This window comes from Nerophis lumbriciformis, linkage group LG16, assembly GCF_033978685.3.
Source record: "Nerophis lumbriciformis linkage group LG16, RoL_Nlum_v2.1, whole genome shotgun sequence".
NCBI lineage: Eukaryota > Metazoa > Chordata > Actinopteri > Syngnathiformes > Syngnathidae > Nerophis > Nerophis lumbriciformis.
This window is the reverse complement of record NC_084563.2, coordinates 13,434,661-13,451,485: the sequence shown is the minus strand read 5'-3', so window position 1 is coordinate 13,451,485 and position 16,825 is coordinate 13,434,661. Positions and strand designations below refer to the sequence as shown.

At 41.6% G+C, this 16,825-nt stretch overlaps 1 protein-coding gene across 2 annotated transcripts in view; it reads left to right on the top strand.

The window, feature by feature from the left end:
- LOC133617004 (polycomb group RING finger protein 3) overlaps nucleotides 1-16,825 on the top strand; it is a 122,191-nt gene that overhangs the window by 43,985 nt on the left and 61,381 nt on the right. For both annotated transcript variants that reach the window (XR_012050887.1, XM_061976645.1), the window contains exon 2: nucleotides 15,412-15,521. Coding sequence is in view for 1 of the 2 variants with exons in the window: in XM_061976645.1 (XP_061832629.1) it covers nucleotides 15,507-15,521 (15 nt within the window). In the remaining variant the exon portion in view is untranslated. The remainder of the gene's footprint in view (nucleotides 1-15,411; nucleotides 15,522-16,825) is intronic.

Sequence of the window (16,825 nt, the reverse complement as noted above, 5' to 3'; positions counted from 1 at the left end):
CATCCATGTCTTTATGGACCTTGCTTTGTGCACTGGTGCACAGTCATGTTGGAAGAGGAAGGGGCCCGCTCCAAACTGTTCCCACAAGGTTGGGAGCATGGAATTGTCCAACATGTTTTGATATCCTGGAGCATTCAAAGTTCCTTTCACTGGAACTAAGGGGCCAAGCCCAACTCCTGAAAAACAAACCCACACCATAATTCCTACTCCACCTAATTTCACACTCGGAACAATGCAGTCCGAAATGTAGCGTTCTCCTGGCAACCTCCAAACCCAGACTCGTCCATGAGATTGCCAGATGGAAAAGCGTGATTCATTTATCCAGTGGCGACGTGCTTTACACCACTGCATCCGACACTTTGCATTGGACTTGGTGATGCATGGCTTAGATGCTGCTGCTCAGCCATGGAAACCCATTCCATGAAGCTCTCTGCGTACTGTATGTGGGCTAATTGGAAGGTCACATGAAGTTTGGAGCTCTGTAGCAACTGACTGTGCAGAAAGTCTTTGCACTATGCGCGTCAGCATCCGCTGACCCCTCCCTGTCAGTTTACGTGGCGTACCATTTGGTGGCTGAGTTGCTGTTGTTCCCAAACTCTTCACTTTTCTTATAATAAAGTTGACTATGGAATATTTAGGAGCGAGGCAATTTCACGACTGGATTTGTTGCACAGGTGGCATCCTATGACAGTTCCACGCTGGAAATCACTGAGAGCGGCCCATTCTTTCACAAATGTTTGTAGAAACAGTCTCCATGCCTAAGTGCTTGATTTTATACACCTGTGGCCAAGTGATTAGGACACCTGATTCTCATCATTTGGATGGGTGGCCAAATACTTTTGGCAATGTAGTTGTATCTACTACCTATTGAAATCATATTTTCCCTCAAAGTCCTCCTGCGTTCAGGGACTTATTCTCTGACTCTAAACATTAACAGAAAACATGTGTGTATAAAATGTGTAGCAAAAAAGCAAAAAACGCATCTCCACTGTTAAAACTCTTCTCCATCCACATGAGTGTCGTTTCCAAAGTGTAACTGTCTACATGCAAACGCATTCACCCGCTGTCATGCACATTTTGACCGATCAGAATCACCTTTATTGGCCGAGTATGTTCAACACATATGGAATATGACTTGGTAGACTGTGCTCTCTTTGTTCAATGCAAGAAACAAAGAAAAACATAACGAGAGAGCACGGTACCATGGGCTTCATAACTTTTACAATATTAATGAATATTATAATACAAAAAAACAGAATGTTTTTGTAAAAACGTGATGTAATGTTTTTTAACCAACAAGTCTTGCTTGTCATGTTATCCCATCATTTGGAGCTTCGACCAGGGTCTTATCTGAAGCCGCCGTTGTTGTCGCCAGCATGACCGTCATAGCAGAACTGGAGAGCGAAAGGTCCGTGTACCTTCCGTTCATTCTATTTCCATTCTGAAACGCAAATCAAAAAACTAAATTAGGGCCGTTTTTTCGATTTTTATTATATATGGCAGATTTTAAAACAAACAAAAAAGGGTTGGTTTTCATTAAAATATTGCCAGCAAGTTGGATTTTGTGCTGTTTTCCTTTTATGGTTTTTTATTTTTCCAGATAAACACAAAAATCGAATATATGTTCACCAAAAATGCGTGTTTGTCTGTGTGATGACAAATGGAACCTGAAGCAGTATTTTAGGTCCGTGTACCTTCCCCTTCATTATATTTCCAATTAGAGATATTATCGGCCGATATCCATCCATCCATCCATCTTCTTCCGCTTATCCGAGGTCGGGTCGCGGGGGCAGCAGCTTAAGCAGGGAAGCCCAGACTTCCCTCTCCCCAGCCACTTCGTCCAGCTCCTCCCGGGGGATCCCGAGGCGTTCCCAGGCCAGCTGGGAGAGATAGTCTTCCCAGCGTGTCCTGGGTCTTCCCCGTGGCCTCCTACCGGTCGGACGTGCCCGAAACACCTTCCTAGGGAGGCGTTCGGGTGGCATCCTGACCAGATGCCCGAACCACCTCATCTGGCTCCTCTCGATGTGGAGGAGCAGCGGCTTTACTTTGAGCTCCCCCCGATAAATGCTTTAAAATGTAATATCGGAAATTATCGGTATCGGTTTCAAAATTATCGGTATCGGTTTCAAAAAGTAAAATGTATAACTTTTTAAAATGCCGCCGTGTACACGGACGTAGGGAGAAGTACAGAGCGCCAATAAACCTTAAAGGCACTGCCTTTGCGTGCCGGCCCAGTCACATAATATCTACGGCTTTTCACACACACAAGTGAATACAAGGCAAACTTGGTCAACAGCCATACAGGTCACACTGAGGGTGGCCGTATAAATAACTTTAACACTGTTACAAATATGCGAACCCACATCAAACAAGAATGACAAACACATTTCGGGAGAACATCCGCACCGTAACACAACATAAACACAACAGAACAAATACCCAGAACCCCTTGCAGCACTAACTCTTCCGAGACGCTACAATATACACCCCCCGCTACCCCCTACCCCTGAAACCCCCCCTCCCCCAACCCCACCCACCTCAACCTCCTCATGCTCTCTCAGGGAGAGCATGTCCCAAATTCCAAGCTGTTGTTTTGAGGCATGTTACAAAAAATTATGCACTTTGTGACTTCAATAATAAATATGGCAGTGCCATGTTGGCATTGTTTTCCATAGCTTGAGTTGATTTATTTTGGAAAACCTTGTTACATTGTTTAATGCATCCAGGGGGGCATCACAACAAAATTAGGCATAATAATGTGTTAGTTCCACGACTGCATATATCGGTATCGGTTGATATCGGAATCGGTAATTAAAAGCTGGACAATATCGGATATTGGCAAAAAAGCCATTAACGGACATCTCTATTTCCAATTCTTAAATGCAAATCAAAAAACTAATTTCGGACCATTTTTTCTATTTTCATTTCCGAAACAAAAGTTGGACAACATTTTAATGACACTTTTTTAAAACTGCTGAACAAAAATGTTACCGTTATGCTAAAAACCTGCTAAACGCAAAGGAAAAGCTAAAATACGGCTTCCGGTTCTATCTGTCTTCACACAGATAACCACGCAGTTTTGCATTTTGGATGAACATGAATTGCGTTTTTGTGTTTATCTGGAAAAATAAAAATCCATAAAAGGAAAACAGCACAAAATCAAATTTTATGGCAATATTTTTATGAAAATCAACCCTTTTTTGTTTGTTTTAAAATCTGCCATAAAAAATAAAAATCGAAAAACAGCCCTAATTTAATTTTTTGATTTGCGTTTCAGAATTGGAAGTAGAATGAACGGAAGGTACACGGACTGCTAAGTAGCTGTATGTTTATGTTTCAATATATGATTAGGGGTCCGTGTCCGTGTCCGTCCCTGCACTGCAAAAAGTCAGTGTTCAAAAACAAGAACAAAAAATACAAAAAATGAGGGGTATTTTACTTGAACTAAGCAACATTATCTGCCAATAGAACAAGAAAATTTGGCTTCTCAAGACTTTCCAAAACAAGTAAAATTAGCTAGCCTCTATGAACCCAAAAATACTTTAAAATAAGTATATTCTCACGAATAACAAGTGCACTTTTCTTGGTAGAATTTTTTTTTTAGACCTTTTTGCTCGATATGTTGAAAAATATTCTTAATTATTTGAGTCATACCAAAGACAATAAAAATGGGACCTATTACCTCCCTGCTTGGCACTCAGCATCAAGGGTTGGAATTGGGGCTTAAATCACCAAAAATGATTCCCGGGCGCGGCACCGCTGCTACCCACTGCTCCCCTCACCTCCCAGGTGGTGAACAAGGGGATGGGTCAAATGCAGAGCACAAATTTCAACACACCTAGTGTGTGTGTGACAATCATTGGTACTTTAACTTTACTTTAAATTAATTAAAAGGCTCGTGCATTATCTTGACAAACTGATATGATTTTTTTTTTCATGCTTGAAGTAAGAAGTTATTACTTTGAAAAAGTAGTTTTATACTTGTGAGTGTTGATGACACAGCTTTGCATCAGTTGATATTCTAGTTTCAAGCATGTTTTACTCAATATAGGTCATACAATCTCAGCTACAAGCTGTAATAACTTAATGAGATAATTTAGGACCAAAACCCTTAAAACAAGTAAAACACTCTAACATAAAATCTGCTTAGTGAGAACCCCCCCACATATGCGGTCCTCTCCAAGGTTTCTCATAGTCATTCACATCGACGTCCCACTGGGGTGAGTTTTTCCTTGCCCTTATGTGGGCTTTGTACCGAGGATGTCGTTGTGGCTTGTGCAGCTCTTTGAGACACTTGTGATTTAGGGCTATATAAATAAACATTGATTGATTGATTGATTGATGATCAGACAGAAAATAAGCAAATATAACCTTTATTTGAGATATTTAATCTTACTTAGATTTCAGTTTTTGCAGTGTGGACATGCCCAGACAAACAGTCCCCCTCTTGTAGAGGATAATTAGATCAGTGGTTCTCAACCTTTTTTCAGTGATGTACCCCCTGTGAACATTTTTTTTAATTCAAGTACCTCCTAATCAGAGCAAAGCATTTTTGGTTGAAAAAAAGAGATAAAGAAGTAAAATACAGCACTATGTCATCAGTTTTGGATTTATTAAATTGTATAACAGTGCAAAATATTGCTCATTTGTAGTGGTCTTTCTTGAACTATTTGGAAAAAAAGATAGGTTTTTATTTATATTTATAAAGGATTTTTGAATTGTTGCTTTTTTTAGAATCTTTAAAAAAAATCTCACGTACCCCTTGGCATACCTTCAAGTACCCCCAGGGGTACGCGTACCCCCATTTGAGAACCACTGAATTAGATGACTGAATAGTTGAGTTGCGATCGATTTACCTTTAGAGTACGATGACCTGGATGAATAACAATAATCACGTGTAACGTTTGGCCAATGCGATAACCAGGACTATATCAAGAACCGGGGCGAAATTATGTTGAATATTTTTGTGAACCATACAAACAAAAGGAAAGTACAAAAGCTGAGGTACCAATCAGCGATGGACAGAAGACAATGTTTAGTCGTCTATGTGTGGACCTGTGCGTCTTCTGTAATGTCGGAGGAGGCCGTTTGTATCAACATGCTGAAGCTCCTCACACTCCTTTTTCAGTCTGTACGTTTTTCTGCGAACAGCTCCAGTGGGAATCTGGAAGCTTTTAGCATGAGTGCTAATGTGCAGCTAGTAGGAAGAGAGCTGCTGCTATTCCACCCTCATCAAAACATCAATTAGGATGTTCCCGTCTGAGCTTGACATGACTTAACATCATCAAGGTCAGGCTGTTGTGTTGTTCCGCCAGCTACACATCACATTGTTTACCCACTCAACACCTTTGTTGTCTTAGTGTTTGTTTGTGCGTCTCTTTGGAGACAACTTTCTACTTCATGCAGGAGTATAAACTGTCAGGATTCTGGCTGGGGGGCTTTTTTAAGGAAGTTACTTTCTCTTTGCTGGGTTATTAAACCCAAGTTATGCGATAAGCCTGCGTAATGGTTATATATTTACAGTACGTCAGTGGCGTGCGGTGACCTTTACGCATGGATGCCTTTGGATTTTTTTACAAACCCCGTTTCCATATGAGTTGGGAAATTGTGTTAGATGTAAATATAAACGGAATACAATGATTTGCAAATCCTTTTCAACCCATATTCAATTGAATGCACTACAAAGACAAGATATTGGATGTTCAAACTCATAAACTTTATTTTTTATTTTTTGCAAATAATAATTAACTTAGAATTTCATGGCTGCAACATGTGCCAAAGTATTTGGGAAAGGGCATGTTCGCCACTGTGTTACGTGGCCTTTCCTTTTAACAACACTCTGTAAACGTTTGGGAACTGAGGAGACACATTTTTTAAGCTTCTTAGGTGGAATTCTTTCCCATTCTTGCTTGATGTACAGCTTCAGTTGTTCAACAGTCCGGGGGTCTCTGTTGTGGTATTTTAGGCTTCATAATGCGCCACACATTTTCAATGGGAGACAGGTCTGGACTACAGGCAGGCCAGTCTAGTACCCGCACTCTTTTACTATGAAGCCACGTTGATGTAACACGTGGCTTGGCATTGTCTTGCTGAAATAAGCAGGGGCGTCCATGGTAACGTTGCTTGGATGGCAACATATGTTGCTCCAAAACCTGTATGTACCTTTCAGCATTAATGGCGCCTTCACAGATGTGTAAGTTACCCATGTCTTGGGCACTAATACACCCCCATACCATCACAGATGCTGGCTTTTCAACTTTGCGCCTATAACAATCCGGATGGTTCTTTTCCTCTTTGGTCCGGAGGACACGACGTCCACAGTTTCCAAAAACAATTTGAAATGTAGACTCGTCAGACCACAGAACACTTTTCCACTTTGTATCAGTCCATCTTAGATGAGCTCAGGCCCAGCGAAGCCGACGGCGTTTCTGGGTGTTGTTGATAAACGGTTTTCGCCTTGCATAGGAGAGTTTTAACTTGCACTTACAGATGTAGCGACCAACTGTAGTTACTGACAGTGGGTTTCTGAAGTGTTCCTGAGCTCATGTGGTGATATCCTTTACACAATGATGTCGCTTGTTGATGCAGTACAGCCTGAGGGATCGAAGGTCACGGGCTTAGCTGCTTATGTGCAGTGATTTCTCCAGATTCTCTGAACACTTTGATGATATTACGGACCGTAGATGGTGAAATCCCTAAATTCCTTGCAATAGCTGGTTGAGAAAGGTTTTTCTTAAACTGTTCAACAATTTGCTCACGCATTTGTTGACAAAGTGGTGACCCTCGTCCCATCCTTGTTTGTGAATGACTGAGCATTTCATGGAATCTACTTTTATACCCAATCATGGCACCCACCTATTCCCAATTTGCCTGTTCACCTGTGGGATGTTCCAAATAAGTGTTTGATGAGCATTCCTCAACTTTATCAGTATTTATTGCCACCTTTCCCAACTTCTTTGTCACGTGTTGCTGGCATCAAATTCTAAAGTTAATGATTATTTGCAAAAAAAAAAGAAGTTTATCAGTTTGAACATCAAATATGTTGTCTTTGTAGTACATTTAACTGAAAATGATTTGCAAATCATTGTATTCCGTTTATATTTATATCTAACACAATTTCCCAACTCATATGGAAACGGGGTTTGTCGTTTTGAACTAAAATTCATATGCTTTGTTAATATATCACAATATAAGGCTTTTATATCGGTCAATTTTGACAATTATTAATATCTTTTTATGACCTATGGATCAGAAGGATTAAATAGTACCGTATTTTTCAGACTATAAATCGCAGTTTTTTTTCATAGTTTGGCTGGGGGTGCGACTTATACTCAGGAGCGACTTATGTGTGAAATTATTAACACATTACAGTAAAATATCAAATAATATTATTTAGCTCATTCACGTAAGAGACTAGACGTATAAGATTTCATGGGATTTAGCGATTAGGAGTGACAGATTGTTTGGTAAACGTATAGCATGTTCTATATGTTATAGTTATTTGAATGACTCTTACCATAATATGTTACGTTAACATACCAGTTGGTTATTTATGCCTCATATAACGTACACTTATTCAGCCTGTTGTTTTAAAGCCCTCCACAGCACAGAGTCAGCGCTTCTAAAAGTTTTTAACGATATCCTCCTGTCCACTGATTCTGGTAAATATGTTGTCCTGGTGCTTTTAGATCTGTCTGCTGCGTTCGACACCGTCGACCACGCCACCTTAATCACTCGTCTTGAGAACTGTGTGGGCATTAAGGGCGCCGCCCTCAACTGGTTCCGGTCGTACCTAACCGACAGGAGTTTTTGTGTAAAAGTAGACAGTTTTATGTCGTCCACAGCTCCTTTACCACATGGGGTCCCCCAGGGCTCAATCCTTGCCCCAATTTTATTTGCGCTTTACCTTCTCCCCCTTGGTTCTATTTTTAGGAAGTACAGTATTGCATTTCATTTTTATGCCGATGATTGCCAGATTTATTTTCCCATGGCACAAAATAACACGGTTCAACGTCTTATTGACTGCCTGCACGACATCAAAGTCTGGCTTTCAGCTAACTTCCTGAGCCTAAATGAAGACAAAACAGAAGTTATGTTGTTCGGTCCAAGTCGCTCTCCCTCCCCCAACGTTGACCTCGGCACTCTGACCCCGTATCTCAGCGACTCTGTCACAAACCTGGGGATAAAGTTTGACTCAGATTTTAAATTCGAAAAACAAATCAGCAGCGTCGTTCAAAAAAGCTTTTATCAATTACGCCAAATAGCGAAAGTGAAACCGCTTCTATCAAGACATGATCTTGAGAAATTAATCCACGCTTTTATCTCGACTCGTCTTGATTACTGTAATGCCCTGTATGTTGGCATTAGCCAGGCCTCCCTCGCCCGCCTGCAGCTCGTGCAGAACTCTGCTGCTCGTCTGCTAACACAGACCCGCAGACGTGAGCACATCACCCCTATTTTAGCGTCCCTTCACTGGCTCCCTGTGCGTTACCGAATACATTTTAAACTCCTTTTATTTGTTTTTAAATGTCTAAACAACCTCGCGCCAACCTATCTCTCCGACCTCCTTCAGCCTTACTGCCCCACCCGATCCTTAAGATCAGCCGATCAGCTGCTGTTGACGGTCCCTGACACAAGGCTGAAGCTTAGAGGTGACAGAGCTTTCGCCGTTGCTGCTCCCAAGCTCTGGAACGACCTACCCCTGAGTGTTAGACAAGCCTCCTCTCTTCCTGTTTTTAAATCTCTCTTAAAAACATACTTTTATTCCATGGCTTTTAACACTGAGTGATATCCATCCTGCAATGGCGCCCCATAATACACCTGCTGTGATCCTGTTTTTATGTTTTTATGTTTTTATTAATTCTATTTTAATTATTTTTTTTTTTTTTTATTGTGTTCTGTTTGTGTTGTGTTGTGTTTGCTCGGTACTCGTTTTATCTTTTAACCTGCTCATTGTACAGCACTTTGGCTACCCCTGTGGTCAATTTTAAATGTGCTTTATAAATAAAGTTGATGATGATGATGTTGTTCACTATTCTTTATTTATTTTAAATTGCCTATCAAATGTCTATTCTTGGTGTTGGGTTTTATCAAATAAATTTCCCAAAAAATGCGACTTATACTCCAGTGCAACTTATATATGTTTTTTCCTTCTTTATTATGCATTTTCGGCCGATGCGATTTATATTCCGGAGCGACTTATAGTCCGAAAAATACGGTAAACATATTTATTTAAAATGGAGCCTTCCTCTGATTATAATCCCCTCAGCTGTCAAAGCAAAAAGGAAAGGAAATTGTGATGATCCGTTGCCCGGATCATGTTTTGTTTTAGTTTAAGACTCCCTTAGTTCTGTTTCAGCACCCCTGGGTTTGTGTTTCTTGGTTGTCATGGGTGCTGATAATTTTCATCTGCCTCTGTTTAGTGTTCGGGACGCTCACCTGCTCCCGGACACTAATCGGAGAGCTATTTATTCCTGATGATGTGGTCCTGATGGCTTCAACTGGCCAGGATCTTCAGCTCTCACTGGATCGGTTCGCAGCCGAGTGTGAAGCGACTGGGATGGGAATCAGCACCTCCAAGTCCGAGTCCATGGTTCTCGCCCGGGAAAGGGTGGAGTGCCATCTCCAGGTTGGGGAAGAGATCTTGCCCCAAGTGGAGGAGTTCAAGTACCTCGGAGTCTTGTTCACGAGTGAGGGAAGTGTGGATCGTGAGATGGACAGGCGGATCGGTGCGGCGTCTTCAGTAATGCGGACACTGTATCGACCCGTTGTGGTGAAGAAGCAGCTGAGCCGGAAGGCAAAGCTCTCAATTTACCGGTCGATCTACGTTCCCATCCTCACCTATGGTCATGAGCTTTGGGTTATGACCAAAAGGACAAGATCACGGGTACAAGCGGCCAAAATGAGTTTCCTCCGCCGGGTGGCGGGTCTCTCCTTTAGAGATAGGGTGAGAAGCTCTGCCATCCGGGAGGAACTCAGAGTAAAGCTGCTGCTCCTCCACATTGAGAGGAGCCAGATGAGGTGGTTCGAGCATCTGCTCAGGATGCCACCCGAACGCCTCCCTAGGGAGGTGTTTAGGGCACGTCCGACCGGTAGGAGGCCATGGGAAAGAGCCAGGACACGTTGGGAAGACTATGTCTCCCGGCTGACCTGGGAATGCCTCGGGATCCCCTCGGTGGAGCTGGACGAAGTGGCTGGGGAGAGGGAAGTCTGGGCTTCTCTGCTTAGGCTGCTGCCCCCGCGACCCGACCTCGGATAAGCGGAAGAAAATGGTTGGATGGATGGATGGATGGGTGTAGATAGAACATGTTGAAAGAGAAAGTAAGCAGATATTAACAGTAAATGAACAAATAGATTAATTAGTCATTTTATACCACTTGTCCTTAATAATGTTGACAAAATAATAGAATGGAAATTGACACAATATGTTACTGCATATGTCAGCAGACTAATTAGGAGCCTTTGTTTGTTTAATTACTACCAAAAAGACAAGTTGTCTTGTATGTTCACTATTTTATTTAAGGACACACTTGCAATAAGAAACATATGTTTAATGTACCCTAACATATTTTGTTCAAATCAAGCCAATAATGCAATTTTTTTGTGGTCCATTTTATTTAGAAAAGTATCAAAGTACCGAAAAGTATCGAAATACATTTTGGTACCAGTACCAAAATATTGGGATCGGGACAACACTAATTGATATCAATTACATTTCAATCACAATATGTACTGCCCCGGCCCTAATTGCACATTAAAATAACAAGAACAATTAGGGAGTAATTCACTTTTATAAAAACGTGATGGTTATGATATTATGATATGATAAATGGGACAAAAACAGTATTTGATAAATTCTAGGGACGTGTCGATATTAATGGACAAAAATGAGACAAAGAAGGAGTGTCATAAAAACCCGTTTTTCTGGGGCAGCATGGGAGAAAGCTGTACATGTAAACAAACTACGATGAGTTCAAGGATCGCTGAAATTAGTAGGGCAAAACAGTGCTTGCCAAATACTCTCATCAGTGAAGCATGTTTCGTATTAAACAGTGGGATTTCTAACAATTAGGGAGGTTTTTGTCATGTTTGTTCTCCTACAGAAAATATATTAAAACAAAAAAAAATTTTTTTTCTTAATCTTTTTCCATTTTCACACATCTCTGAAAGAGGTCCAGGGAGCCACTAGAGCCGTGGGTTGCTAACCCCAGACCTATACTGACAGTATAAACGCTTTTTAGGGCTCAATATAAGACTAAACTGGCACATTTAGCGTTATGGCAAAGACTACTTTCTGCTTAGGCAAAACAGCATAGTTACATCTGCGTGCATAGTTTACTATGTAATACATGCAAATGAGACTCAGAGGGGTAAGAAAACAAGATATAACAACTGGACAGAACAGTTGTCATTATCAGCTCATTGTTAGATGTTGTGAAAGGTACCCAGCCCTAAGGCTACGGTTATCCAGGGTAAATCCCACCTAACCTTATCCTTGTCCACACACACAATGGTCGTTCAAACTTTCTTGTTCTTGTTAAAAGTCTAGCAGCCGCATTTTGTACCAATTTTATGTACGTATTGCGGTAATAAGACACATTTTACCGGAGGTCAAAATGCAGCCCAGTGCAGATAGCACGTCATCGAGCTAATGCCAGCATGTGTGTTTATTGTGCGCCGAGTTGTTTACGGTAAAGAATCTCGCTGTAGGTGTCACAGACTCAAACGCGCGTCTTGGCGCCTTGCTATTATTTGAGGCCTCTCTCCGGTGGCTTGAAGCCCTGGGCTGCAGGACGGAAAAGCCTTCACACAGAATTAGGACCAGACAATAGTTGTGTTGAGTGTGTGACCAACCTTTGGCGAGCTGTGTACATTCACAAACGCTAATGTGTGAATAGTTACACTCGGGGCATGAGTGTGTGTGTGTGTGTGTGTGTGTTTGGGAAGCCAAGCCGTAAGAAGAAGAAGCCTCTCCTCCTCCCCTCGCCCGCGCCGACCATACAGGCTTTCAGTGTCTGTGTCTCCAGCTGGACGCCAAACGACACTAAGGCCAAACACTCCAATGGCCGGAGGCGAGCCAACAGGAGCTCTTTGTGACACCCAAGCGTGTTTGAGTGTGTGTTTGTGCGCACGTGTGTGTGTGTGTGCCTGCTAAAACAGTTTGACTCCTTATTGTCGTACTGTACCTGCAACTACTAGACCAGGGGTCAGAAACCCACGGCTCTTTAAAGGGGAACATTATCACAATTTCAGAAGGGTTAAAACCATTAAAAATCAGTTCCCAGTGGCTTATTTTATTTTTCGAAGTTTTTTTCAAAATTTTACCCATCACGCAATATCCCTAAAAAAAAGCTTCAAAGTGCCTGATTTTAACCATCGTTATATACACCCGTCCATTTTCCTGTGACGTCACATAGTGATGGCAACACAAACAAACATGGCGCATAGAACAGCAAGCTATAGCGACATTAGCTCGGATTCAGACTCGGATTTCAGCGGCTTAAGCGATTCAACAGATTACGCATGTATTGAAACGGATGGTTGTAGTGTGGAGGCAGGTAGCGAAAACGAAATTGAAGAAGAAACTGAAGCTATTGAGCCATATCGGTTTGAACCGTATGCAAGCGAAACCGCCGAAAACGACACGGGAGAAAGCGAGGACGAATTGGGCGATCGCCTTCTAACCAACGATTGGTATGTGTTTGTTTGGCATTAAAGGAAACTAACAACTATGAACTAGGTTTACAGCATATGAAATACATTTGGCAACAACATGCACTTTGAGAGTGCAGACAGCCCAATTTTCATCAATTAATATATTCTGTAGACATACCCTCATCCGCGCTCTTTTCCTGAAAGCTGATCTGTCCAGTTTTGGAGTTGATGTCAGCAGGCCAGGGAAGCTAGGGTCGATATTCTTCTCTTGATCATCTTCGGTGGCAAAAGGGACGGTGTGAGCCAAGACATCCAGGGGGTTTAGCTCGCTCGTCTGCGGGAACAAACTGCCGCCATTGCTTGCCGTGCTACCGAGGCCCTTTGTCCCTGAATTGCTCACACACTCCGGCAGATTCAATGGGGGTCTGGCGGAAGATTTCTTTGACTTTATCGTTGGAAATGCATCTTCTTTGAGTGTCGCAGGATATCCACACATTCTTGCCATCTCTTGTCGTAGCATAGCTTTCGTCGGTAAAGTGTGCGGAACAAACGTCTAATTTCTTGTCACTTTCGCATCTTTGGGCCACTGGTGCAACTTGAATCCGTCCCTGTTCGTGTTGTTACACCCTCCGACAACACACCGACGAGGCATGATGTCTCCAAGGTACGGAAAACAGCCGAAAAAATGGAAAATAACAGAGCTGATTTGACTCGGTGTTTGAGAAAATGGCGGATTGCTTCCCGATGTGACGTCACGCTTAGAGTTCGGAAATCGGTTAAAAAAATATATGGTCTTTTTTCTGCAACATCAAGGTATATATTGACGCTTACATAGGTCTGGTGATAATGTTCCCCTTTAACGCCGCCCTAGTGGCTCCCTGGAACTCTTCCAGAGATGTGTGAAAATGGAACAAGATGAAGAAAATTTACAGGATAAACCTGATATGAGGCAGTTGGTCGACTTTCCTGCCTGCCAGGCAGAGGCTGAGGGGGCGTAGGCTTACTCGCTGCTCTTTTTGTCAGCTTGTCGCCAACACGGTGGAACCTCGAACCCCTTTATTTGCAAACCTTTCGATTTGCTAACTTCTACGTCGAGCAAAAGGTGCCTCCGTGAGCGAACCATTTCTGCGTAGGAACGCTTCATTCATTCATTTTGTGCTCTGCCTGCAAGCAAAAACCAGGGCAAAGCATTTTGGGGAGGAGGCAAGTGTCTTGCTGCACTACACTACACTTCAGTTTTGTATGCCTTAAGACAGGGGTAGGCAACCCAAAACGTTGAAAGAGCCCTATTGGACAAAAAATACAAAAAACAAATCTGTCTGGAGCCGCAAAAAATTAAAAGCCGTACGTAATCTTATAATGAAGGCAACACATGATGTAAGTGTCTATATTAGCTATAATAGCCTACTATCAAAATGACTATGTGTCGCAGGCTGAAGCAAATCTTTGTTGACAGATATGTTGAAATGTAAATCAGAGGCTACTCAGAAGGTGAGATAACTCCTGGAAATTACTGGCTTTTAATGGCCAAACATATAAATATGTGTGTCCAAGTTAAAGGAAACGGCACGCTGTCTTCTTTTAATAGATTTATTACAATCTTTGGCAAGCTAGGTAATGATTGCTGTGGTCTGGAACAACATGGCACACAAACAACTAGAGATGTCCGATAATGGCTTTTTTGCCGATATCCGATATTTCGATATTGTCCAACTCTTAATTACTGATTCCGATATTAACCGATACCGATACATACAGTCGTGGAATTAACACATTATTATGCCTAATTTTGTTGTGATGGCCCGCTGGATGCATTAAACAATGTAACAAGGTTTTCCAAAATAAATCAACTCAAGTTATGGAAAAAAATGCCAACATGGCACTGCCATATTTATTATTGAAGTCACAAAGTGCATTATTTTTTTTTAACATGTCTCAAAACAGCAGCTTGGAATTTGGGACATGCTCTCCCTGAGAGAGCATGAGGAGGTTGAGGTGGAGGGTAGGGGGTAGCGGGGGGTGTATATTGTAGCATCCCGGAAGAGTTAGTGCTGCAAGGGGTTCTGGGTATTTGTTCTGTTGTGTTTGTGTTGTGTTACGGTGCGGATGTTCTCCCGAAATGTGTTTGTCATTCTTGTTTGGTGTGGGTTCGCATATTTGTAACAGTGTTAAAGTTGTTTATACGGCCACCCTCTGTGTGACCTGTATGGCTGTTGACCAAGTATGCTTGGCATTCACTTGTGTGTGTGAAAAGCCGTAGATATTATGTGATTGGACCGGCACGCAAAGGCAGTGCCTTTAAGGTTTATTGCCGCTCTGTACTTCTCCCTACGTCCGTGTACCACTCCGTACAGCTGCGTTTTAAAAAGTCATACATTTAACTTTTTTAAACCGATCCCGATAATTTCCGATATCACATTTTAAAGCATTTATCGGCCGATAATATCGGCAGTCCGATATTATCGGACATCCCTAGTTAATATGCATCAAGTAACACAATATTTGATTGCAAGGCTATTACTACCGGTAACATTTTTCTTAAAAGTTATGAATAAGTGGAATGTTTTGATGGTGGTCTGGTTGAAATGGGTTAAAAAATGTGTGAGAAGTATTTGGGAAAACAAAGGGTGGAAGTAGTGGAATAGAAAAGAGAGAATTCCCGGAAAACCCAAGATTTTTTTTTTTTTAATTTTTAAAATTGTTGATTTTATTGTCCAGGGTAAGCCTTGATTAAGTGTTCATATCTCTTGTGTCTAGGCTCTGATGAGAGGCTGTCCATGATGCTGAGCTAAGGCCGTTGGCTGCACACCCGCGGGAAGAGACGTGGACGCTGCCACATCCACAGCCCACGCATGGCGGTTTTAGGGGTAAGAGCTACTACTACTACTACTACTACTACTACTACTAGAACATTGTACTAAATATCTACTTTTCAATTTAGTTGAACGCTTATTGCATGCAGACATATCTGCTGATGTATGTGCAATGAGGAAGGCCTAAAATCTATATTGCTATATATATTGCAGCCTTTTTCAATTAAGCTATGAATCACAATATATTGCATATACAGTCGTGGTCAAAAGTTTACATACACTTGTAAAGAACTTAATGTCAAGGCTGTGTTGAGTTTCCAATATTTTCTACAACTCTTATTTTTTTGTGATAGAGTGATTGGAGCACATACTTGTTGGTCACAAAAAACACTTATGATGTTTGGTTCTTTTATGAATTTATTATGGGTCTACTGATAATGTGAGCAAATGTGCTGGGTCAAAGGTATACATACAGCAATGTTAATATTTGGTCCCTTGGCAAGTTTCACTGCAATAAGGCGCTTTTGGTAGCCATCCACAAGCTTCCGCTTGAATTTTTGACCACTCCTCTTGACAAAATTGGTGCAGTTCAGCCAAATGTGTTGGTTTTCTGACATGGACTTGTTTCTTCAGCATTGTCCACACGTTTAAGTCAGGAGTCCATTGCAAAACCTTAATTCTAGCCTGATTTAGACATTCCTTTACCACTTTTGCCATGTGTTTGGGGTCATTGTCCTGTTGGAACACCCAACTGCGCCCAAGACCCAACCTCCGGACTGATGATTTTATGTTGTCCTGAAGAATTTGGAGGTAATCCTCCTTTTTCATTGTCCCATTTACTCTCTGTAAAGCACCAGTTCCATTGGCAGCAAAACAGGCCCAGAGCATAATACTACCACCACCATGCTTGACGGTAAGGATGGTGTTCCTGGGATTAAAGACCTCACCTTTTCTCCTCCAAACATATTGCTGGGTATTGTGGCCAAACAGCTAAATTTTTGTTTCATCTGACATCACATGGACAAAGATAAGACTTTCTGGAGGAAAATTCTGTCGTCAGATGAAACAAAAATGGAGCTGTAGATTTGGTCACATTTTCAGTAGACCCATAATAAATTCATAAAAGAACCAAACTTCATGAATGTTTTTTGTGACCAACAAGTATGTGCTCCAATCACTCTATCACAAAAAAATAAGAGTTGTAGAAATTATTGGAAACTCAAGACAGCCATGACATTATGTTCTTTACAAGTGTATGTAAACTTTTGACCATGCACTATTAGCACTATTTCAAAACGAATTGCAAAGGTTTATATTCCAGTCATTTTGTTTTCTCAAAACTATTATTATTATCGGTA